The sequence below is a fragment of the Musca domestica genome, unplaced genomic scaffold (genome assembly GCF_030504385.1).
Source record: "Musca domestica strain aabys unplaced genomic scaffold, Musca_domestica.polishedcontigs.V.1.1 11, whole genome shotgun sequence".
In the NCBI taxonomy this organism is placed as follows: Eukaryota; Metazoa; Arthropoda; class Insecta; order Diptera; family Muscidae; genus Musca; species Musca domestica.
In genome coordinates, this window is record NW_026712133.1 from 8160516 (window position 1) to 8170370 (window position 9855).

The window sequence follows — 9855 nt, forward strand, 5'->3', positions numbered from 1 at the left end:
CTGTTTCCTGGCTGAACAGATTTTGCTGAAAGTTTCCAAGTATACTACAACATCGCCTAAAAGTAATATAGGCTACATAATTTTTTAAATCAACTCGATATATTTCGACTATTTCAGCAGTAAGATTATTAACCGTGTCCTAGGTCTTCACAAATATATACAGAAGCGAGGTCTACGAAATTCGATTTCAAGGTATATTTGTGAGAATTCCACAAACGTCCCAAGTAGAAAACAAATATTTTTATAAAACGATGACTTTGTCGAGTGCCGCACGCGTAAATACGGATGTGAATGCACATAAACTGGATGAATATTTGGACTATGAAAATTATGTCGTTGACTGGGTCAATCAAGACGATTACCAATTAGTAAGGAAAATCGGCCGAAAATATATATGGGAGCTATATCCGAATATGAACCGATTTCAATATAATTTGGCAAATTTATTTTCTGGTCAAATCCCGTCACACATTCCAAATTTCACTGGATTCGAACATACATATCGTGTTTGGTGCATCAAATAAACGAAATCGGTCGAGAATATATATGGGAGCTATATCCAAATCTGAAACGTTTTCACCATATTGTTTGCTGATTTAATTAGTATTTCTACTGTTGATTGTTGGACTTAATTTGGCCATTAACAATAGCCATTGCTTCACGTGCAGTTAAACGCTCAACATGATCATAACGTAAAAGCAAGAAAATTAAGTGCTTCTGGCGACACAAGATGCTGATTGTCGGAATGAACAAAACGTTTCCACCGTTTGCGTGAATGCCTTTGCAAAATATCATGGAATCTTCGATCTAATTCAATATTGTACTTATCCAAATAAGCATACAGTTCTTCAGTGCCCAGGACTTTCGCTATACGAACAAGTCGATCGTAATTATCATGTCCATTGAAAAATGGTTTTGGCGGAAAATCATTGATGCTAACATGCAGCCTAATGACCACATATCCAGAGAGTAATCATACATTTGATAATCTACTAATAATTCGGGCCCTTTAAAATAGCGTGATGCTACCCGAATATTGTACTTTTGGCCAGGATGATAGAATTCAGCTAGACCCCAATTTATTAAACGCAATGTGCGATTTTCATGATCAATCATAACATTGTGAGGCTTCACATCGCGGTGCATAATTCCCATACTGTGGCAATAATCGAGTGCTTCCAACAACACGAACAGGTAGTATCGTATTTCATAATCTGTTAGTGTTTGGTACATCTGCTTGAAATCTGTATTATTAACATGTTTAAAAATTAAGATAGGAGTGTGTGATACTGGGTCTTTTACCATGGCTAACGGTGTTATAATGTTGGTGCCTCCGTGTAAGTTTACCAAAATTTTTATTTCTCGCTTAATCTTCTTCTTTTCAACAGGCTTTAGAATTTTAACAACGCATTTTTTAATGTTGGTCAGTTTTATAGCTTCAAACACTTCAAAATATTTTCCTCTGCCCAATTTCCTTACTAATTGGTAATCGTGTTGATTGACCCAGTCAACGACATAATTTTCACAGTCCAAATATTCATCCAGTTTATGTGCATTCACATCCGTATATACGCTTGCGGCACTCGACAAAGTCAGTGTTTTATGAAAATATTTGTTTTCTCCTTGGGACGTTTGTGGAATTCTCACAAATATACCATGAAATCGAATTTCGTAGACCTCGCTTCTGTATATATTTGTGAAGACCTAGGACACGGTAAACCCCTTCAAAATACCCGGTTAATAATCTACTGCTGAAATAGTCGAAATATATCGAGTTGATTTAAAAAATTATGTAGCCTATATTACTTTCAGGCGATGTTGTAGTATACTTGGAAACTTTCAGCAAAATCTGTTCAGTCAGGAAACAGGAGGTAGCAAAAGCCATTGAAAATAAAAACATCGCACAAAGCAATGTAAAAAAGTGATTAAAAATCAGTCAACAATTGTATATGGTAAAACCTTTTCTAGTTTATTCAACACCACGCAAATAAAACGCCCTGATATCCTTCAAAAACCGCAGTCAATTCAACAATTCTTGAAACTGGCCAATCTCTTCCTACAATCTGAAAAAATGTTTAACATTAAATGTACGTACACCAGTTGTTACTAGTACCGAAAATGTTGATGTTGTCTTAATACAGGAATGTCTTCTTCAAAGACATAGATTTGTAAAAATAGATGGATACAAATTTATTTATGATAACTCTTTTTTGGGTGTTGCAGTTATTGTTAAAAACAATATTGTCTTTTACCGCGTAAACCCATTTTTGTGATATTCAACTGATGGTCAGGACGGAAATCTGGCTCTGGAAGTCTCCAAAGACATAGATTTGTAAAAATAGATGGATACAAATTTATTTATGATAACTCTTTTTTGGGTGTTGCAGTTATTGTTAAAAACAATATTGTCTTTTACCGCGTAAACCCATTTTTGTGATATTCAACTGATGGTCAGGACGGAAATCTGGCTCTGGAAGTCTCCAAAGACATAGATTTGTAAAAATAGATGGATACAAATTTATTTATGATAACTCTTTTTTGGGTGTTGCAGTTATTGTTAAAAACAATATTGTCTTTTACCGCGTAAACCCATTTTTGTGATATTCAACTGATGGTCAGGACGGAAATCTGGCTCTGGAAGTCTCCATTTAAGAAGGTTCAAGAACCCGTGAATGCCAAATGAAAGTGGAAGCTCTTACGAGCATTTTGGTATATAATATGTTCTCCAAATCAGTAAGGTGTAATATTTTTCGGTTGGCACTTGAAGTATTATTTGCAGTGTCTATGATGTCTGGTAAGAATGTTAGAAGGGTTGTTTTTAGAAGCTATACTACTAACAAGTAAAAAATATTAAGTTCGGCCGAACCGAACTGTTAATACTCTCCATCATTGGTTTAAGAAAACATTTTTGTATAAAGGAATCTGGATTCAAACATGTTCCACTTCAAACTTTTCAAAAAACAATAAAGTGGATGACGTCTTTATATGGTGGCCATACCAACAGGGAACCTATATGGGTGATTTTACACTTCAAGGGTTGTTATCTACCAATTCTTCTTAAATACCAAATTTGAAACAATTTCATGGGCAAATGTGACTAGAATTATCAAAATATATATACAATGATGCGCCACGGGAGCTAGAACCTATTACGACTATTAACTAAGAAATATCTACATAATTCACCACTCAAAATTTGCTGAGCGAACAAAAAATTTTGTCCTTTGTTCCATTCAAATTACTCTTAGAACTAAGATGAAATGTGTGCCAACCCTAACAAATGGAAGCATTTATCGAAATAATAAATTATGACATTTAAAAATTCAAAATAGAAAAATTTAATGAAATTTTAAAAAAATTTGGGAATGAAAACTACAATGTAAATTCTGTTTTCTCTCTCATTCGAGGTACGCATTTTGTCCACGAGTTGAAATTTCCAACAAAAACTGGGGCAATATTTTAAAAATATTTTTATCGGCAGAAAAAATGTTTGAGAAGTGTCTGCAGCAGAATTTAAAAATAGAAAAATATGTTCAAAATGTCAACATTCACATAAAAAGTTAAAAACATGAATGAAAGTTTTAAAATTAATGATATAATAAATGTTAAAAAAAAACAATAATTTCTTCTATTCCTATTAGTGAGAATTTAATGTATTTTCGTTAAATTCCCATTAAAATAAACAAACAAAATATTGGAAAAAAAGGAATTATTTTACTATGAATTACGAATCATGTCGTATGAACGGGTTAATTCGTGTACCTAATTCTGAGAGCGATCCACTTGATTGAAAGTGCAATGAGAACATAGCATTAGACAAATCCGTTAAAAATATGTCAAAAATCATCCAGATATCGAATATCGGTGGTTACCGTTATTTGTGCGCTAAAAAACAATGTTCCGCCACCGGAGCTGGAATCCATTGCGAACTACAAATGCCAATTTTACACAAATCCGTAAATAAATGTTATTAAAACCGTCAAAATAGCGAATATTGGGAGGTACCGTTATATGGCGGCTATACGAAAACGTGGACCTATATGTACAATATTCCACCACTGGAGCTGGAACCCATCATGAGCTACAAATACCATATTCTTTTCGAACGTTCGAAGGTTCCCAACGCCACTCTTTCTCACCCCAACCGACCGTCGGGCGACCTCTCCATTACGTAGGGATCGCGTACTCACCATAATCCGTACCATGGTGGAAAATTAGTAGGCATTGAAATACCAGCTACAGAAAATACTTCATCAGCCGGTGGAAAAAAATTTATTGCTACTCATTTAGATACATAATTATTCTATATTTTGTTATGTCAATACTAGTACCAAAATCTACGACATCATACAAAGAATTGAAGTCTAGACACATTCTACTTATAGGTTCACCCATAAAGTAATTAGTTTGGTGAAACTCAATATTTAAAAACTGATAATACCTGCCTAATCTAAATTGGATATTAATTCTGAAAGAGGAAATAAGAGAGACCGAAGGTACGTTACCATCTAAGATTTTATATGCCATTATGGTATTGAACATAATACGTCTATTTTTTAGTGTAGGTAATCGAATTGATTTTAGTCTGCTAGTATAGGGCGGTAATGCAAAGCCACTGTTCCAATAATCAAAGGATTCCACGGATGTTAAAATGTTCCCGTTAATATTATACACAGTTGATAAAGGAACAGATCGTGAAAAGCACATGTGTTTACATTTTTTTAAATTTAAGTCCATGAAATTTAAACAGCACCATGAAAACAGGTTGTTGAGTTCATATTGCAATAAAACTGGTTTTTCACCGGACTTGTGTGTTAAGAATATCATTACATCTTCTGCATACATCAGTAACTGGGGATATATTTATATAAATCCATGGAAAAATTTGGCAAAATCATCAATATACCGAATATCGGGAGGTTTCGTTATATTGGGTTATACGAAAACGTGGACATATATATCATTTTTATTTTTTGGTTTTTCATTTTCAAAACCAACCAAAAACTGTTATGCCGAATTTTGAAGCTCTGCGTCAAATATTGTGGGCTGTACCTAGATTTCAACAAATGGGCATCGTTAATTCGACCTAGAATTTTATGCTGAATATGAATATGAATTTGTTCTTGCAAATCCCATTATTGTTGTTTATATAAATACAACGTTTGTTTATTAGTGGAATAAGATGGTAATGTTTACCAGGGGTAAAGCAGGGTATACCTAGGTCTAGGAAGGAACCACCAATCCTCATCAGTCCCCTTGTCTTTAGTTTGAATACGAATATATATACTTTATGGGGTCTATGACGAATGTATGGGGATGTTATAATCGGAATGAAAAAGTTAATATATCCTCCTTTACAAGGTGGAGGGTATAAAAACGGTCTTCCGTCACATTAAATAAGAGGTATGATTTGACAAGTTCTCTATACTTTGCAGAACATGTAATTTCACCGAATTTTTGAATAACTAACTATTGTTGAACGATACTCTATATGTGACTGATTCAAATAACTAAGGTCAGCGTACTCTTACGGTTGATTTCACATTGTGAAACGTATAATGTTAAACTGAAAAGAAATGCACAAACATATGCGATCATCGTTAACATTTTGATAAGGAAATAATAATTGTTTTAATATCAAACATCTGTCTGGTTTAATCTATAGAAATGTCAACCCTTGTGTTAAATCATTAAAGAATATAATCAAAATGAAGTCTTTCAATAAATATTATTCTGCCAATATAAATAATTATTAAACCTGTAAGAAGTCTTTGTTATGCCGGTATTTATTGAGGTTAATAGCTTATTGTTATACCCTGCGCTACACTGTATTATGTCTCTGTGCATTTGTTTGTAACATGCAGAAAGAAACGAATTAGACCCTTCCAAACCCTTCCTCCCAAAGAATCACGTTCTGAGTCCACTCATTTTTGTAAACAAAGTAAAGGTGGAATTTATTGTCCAATTGATGATTACACAAATCATTCTTTTCGCTCAAGGACTGAAAGCTTTCTCACTCCCGTTCGTTCACTATAGGTAGTCCAAGACCCTACTCCCATTCGACGAGCTCTAAGTGCACTAATGCGTGGTCAGCTATGGAATTCATCTAACGATATTTTCCTGAATTTATCATTTAATTTTAGCATACACACTACACCACTCAAATGCTGCTCTTCGGCACATGGAAAGTCATTTTAAAATGTTTTACTTCAGCTTGTTTTCCAATATTATCAGCTACTCGTTCCTTCGATATTTATAATGTTGATGATTGTATAAATTATTTCACAAAAGAAACAAACCAGCTGTTTAAAATCAATGTTATGAAAAAAAGAAATGATAAGACCAAAATCAAGGCAATGCTTTTAGTTAATAAACAAATATATAAAATATGAAATGCAAGCAGTACTATATTTTTCGTCAACAACATCAAAGCTATTAGTCTGCTCAGTGTAGGGCGTTGTGAGGTATTTTTACACTCACCATAGGTGCACAATTCTTTATTCCACAATTCCCTAATCTCTGAATTTGGAATCTCAAGACTGTACACAGGGTATTGTGATTCGTCGATATGTCCAAAATAAGCTACACTTCTAATGACAGTATTAGCAGCTCAAGTAAAGCGGGTGAGAGGTGTATTCGACAATTTTAGGTAGAACTCGCAAAAAAAAAAAGATTTTAGTGGAAGTTGGGCAAAGATAAATTTTGAATTTCATTAACTGAAGAAAATCTGCTAAGAGTTGTAGTGCATTGTGACAGAAACTAATTTTATTTAAAACAAGTAAAAAGCAGCTAAGTTCGGCTGGGCCGTATTTTTAATACTCTCCACCATTTGGAAGGAACTTGAAATATTAAAAAAAAAAAAAAAATCTGAAAACTATCACTTAAATGAAAACCGTTATATGGGGACCATACGAAGACGTGGACATGCTTACGAAATTTTTTATCATAACCGTAGTATTCATTACGAACTTTAAATACGAAATATAAAATGGTTCCGGTGAATAATGTTGCTGAAATCGTCAAAATATCGACTATGCGGAGGCTATACGAAGACGTGGACCTGCATACAAAAATTCTTGTCATAGGTTGTAGGACCCATTACGAACTTCAAATACGAAATTTGAAATAATTCCGAAAAATAATGTCCCTGAAATCATGAAAATACCGAATAACGGGAGTACCGTTTTATGGGGCCAATACGAAGACGTGGACCTGCATACGATTTGCCATAGGTTGTAGTACCTATCAAGATCTTTCAATACGAAATTTGAAACGATTCTTGTGAATAATGTTGCTGAAATCATCGAATTACCGACTATCGGGAGGTACCGATGGCCCACTTACGAACTTAACCTGTCTACTGGTAAACTATGCATGTATGCAAAATTTTAGCCATCTATCTCAATTCGTTCGAAAGATATCGAGACGGATGGAAAGACAGACATTGCTAGATCGTCTCTGAATTCTACGCTGATCCAGAATATATGTGTACTTTGCAGGGTCTATTATGAATATTTCCAGGAGTTACAAACGGAATGACAAAGCTAATATACCTTCCATAGAATGGTGGAGGTTATAAAAGAAGGTGGAAGTTTACTATAGTTGCTGCAGTATCAACAACGTTAAGGAAATTGACAGTTTGAAAACGCCAACTGTAAGGTATTCTGCAAAAGTGTGATAAATTTCTGTTTTACCCTACTGTGCAGAACCAACCACGAATACCGCACAAAAGCAAGCAGCTACACACCCATACAAGAAAATCAAAACATTTGTTGTTATTTTTACTGAATATCAAACCGACGCAAAAAGGGCTCGTGGAATCATGGGTATATAAGCCATCTTCGAACTTGACCTGCCTGCAGACAAAAGTCTGATATGCGCAAAATTTTAGTTTCCTATAATTATTCGTTTTGACCTTAGCGTGATTACAATAGACGGACGGACGAACAGGGCTAAACTAGAATTTTACGCTGATCAAGAACATATATACTATGTTATGTCTAAAATGATTATTTCGATGAGTTACAAACGGAATGACGAACTTAATATACCCTCCATACAAGTTGTAGGCAACGTCGTATTTGATGTAGGTATTTCTATTTTCTATTATATTTCATTTCGTTTGTAAGTCATCGAAATAATAATTTTAGACCCAACAAAGTAAATGTATATATATTTTTTAGCGTAAATTAAGTGGATTTAGCGTAAATTCTTGCAGCGATCTGTCTTTGTATGCAGGCAGTTCAAGTTCGAGTAGAGAACATTAATACCTGGAATGGAATTGTCTATATAGGTCCACGATATCCTATATCACTTATACAACGGTTCCTCCCAAAATTCGGTATTTAAATGACTGTAGCAAAATATTTCGATTGAATTTTCTGATTGAAATTGTCATACTTCCTGGAAGAGAATTGCCTATATAGGTATACTTTTTAATCCAAAATAGTGAGTGACATTTTAAATGCAAATCAGAAACAAACCGAATGAACTACGTATGTTGTGACAGGCAAAGTCTGTAAATAATAGATGTACTCTACCGATCCCTTAGATTATTCTATTAAAATTAAATTTCTTAAAAATAAATTGTAATATTTATATTAAAGGTTATTCAATTCAACATAACTACGTAATTGTCTTATAAATAATTGATTGTCTTTTACCGAATGTAGGGTAGTTGACATCCGAAGGAATCAACACTAAATTTATACGAAAATGGCGCTTTCATTTTTTAATAAATACTGTTATGATAAATTATCGTGAACACACCAATTGTATGTGATCAGCTATCATTTATCAGTTACGCAAATAAAGAGGGACAAACGGTTTTAGTTATATTTTATTTAGTTATGTTTTATTACAAATGCCGATGTTTCCTATGGACAGTTGAAAAACGTGTATTATGATAACCTTCGATTGAGGGAAAAATTTTTTTCTTAAACAACAGCGGACTAACTATTCTGTTTGTGAAGCAATTTATCTTTGTGCAATGTGGATTTAACAGGAGGACGTCATCCTCATTTCTTGTAGTGTTGGCAGACTACGGCAAAGGCGGCAATTACAAATGTCACTCCTTGGAAAATATAATTTTTTACACCTTTGACATTACGGACGAAGTACAAAGACGATTTACTTAAGGATGTGAACTTAAATATATAGCTTGAAGCAAACCAACTATAATTTATTTATTTTAAGTTACTTTTATATTTTTAACCATGAATTCCACTATTCTTTTATTGCATTGCGCTTAGGTTTTCACTAATTTTTAAAAATTTAAACTTAAAGGTTAAAATGTAACCCTGTAAATAGTACCACAAGTTCACATCTCTGAACCCTACTACCTTTTAAGCTACTGTAGTTTTAAGCAGGGAAATGTGTATAAAAGGAGTATGATCTTACAAGAAATTATCCATTCTTCTAGTGGCAGTGTTGCCAGTATTTTTCTGTCTCTCGTCCCCAAAATCAACGTTTTCCCCAAATCTCCTCAAATTTAATTCAATTTCCTCCAAAAAAATCCCCAAGCATTTATATATTTTGACTTCTGTTATGATTATTCAAATTGTCTACCCTCTATGCAGTAGGTTAAGAAGGAATTGATCAATATTGACCATTTCACGTCGGACCTGAATACATATGATATAAATATTGCGACGTGCCCGGTTTGGACTATATTGGCTTCTTCCTTCACTTTATTTGAAATATATAATAAATTTTAGAGAATGTTGGAATGTGCTTGAGGTACCAGATATAGTCGACCGAAGTATTCCATTTTCATACAAATTGTACCAGAAGGGTTTCGCAGATATATATCATATATCTTCATAACAGATCTTGTGTTGATCGAAATATTTAGAT

At 33.7% G+C, this 9855-nt stretch overlaps 1 protein-coding gene across 1 annotated transcript; it reads right to left on the reverse strand.

The window, feature by feature from the left end:
• Window positions 1-594: 594 nt before the first annotated feature.
• Window positions 595-4205, reverse strand: LOC101896040 (casein kinase II subunit alpha). The gene is given in 4 exon segments (XM_059132112.1): window positions 595-700; window positions 702-918; window positions 921-1704; window positions 4191-4205. Coding segments are annotated over 4 exon segments (1107 nt in total). The 3' UTR covers window positions 595-609.
• Between the last annotated feature and the right edge of the window lie 5650 nt (window positions 4206-9855).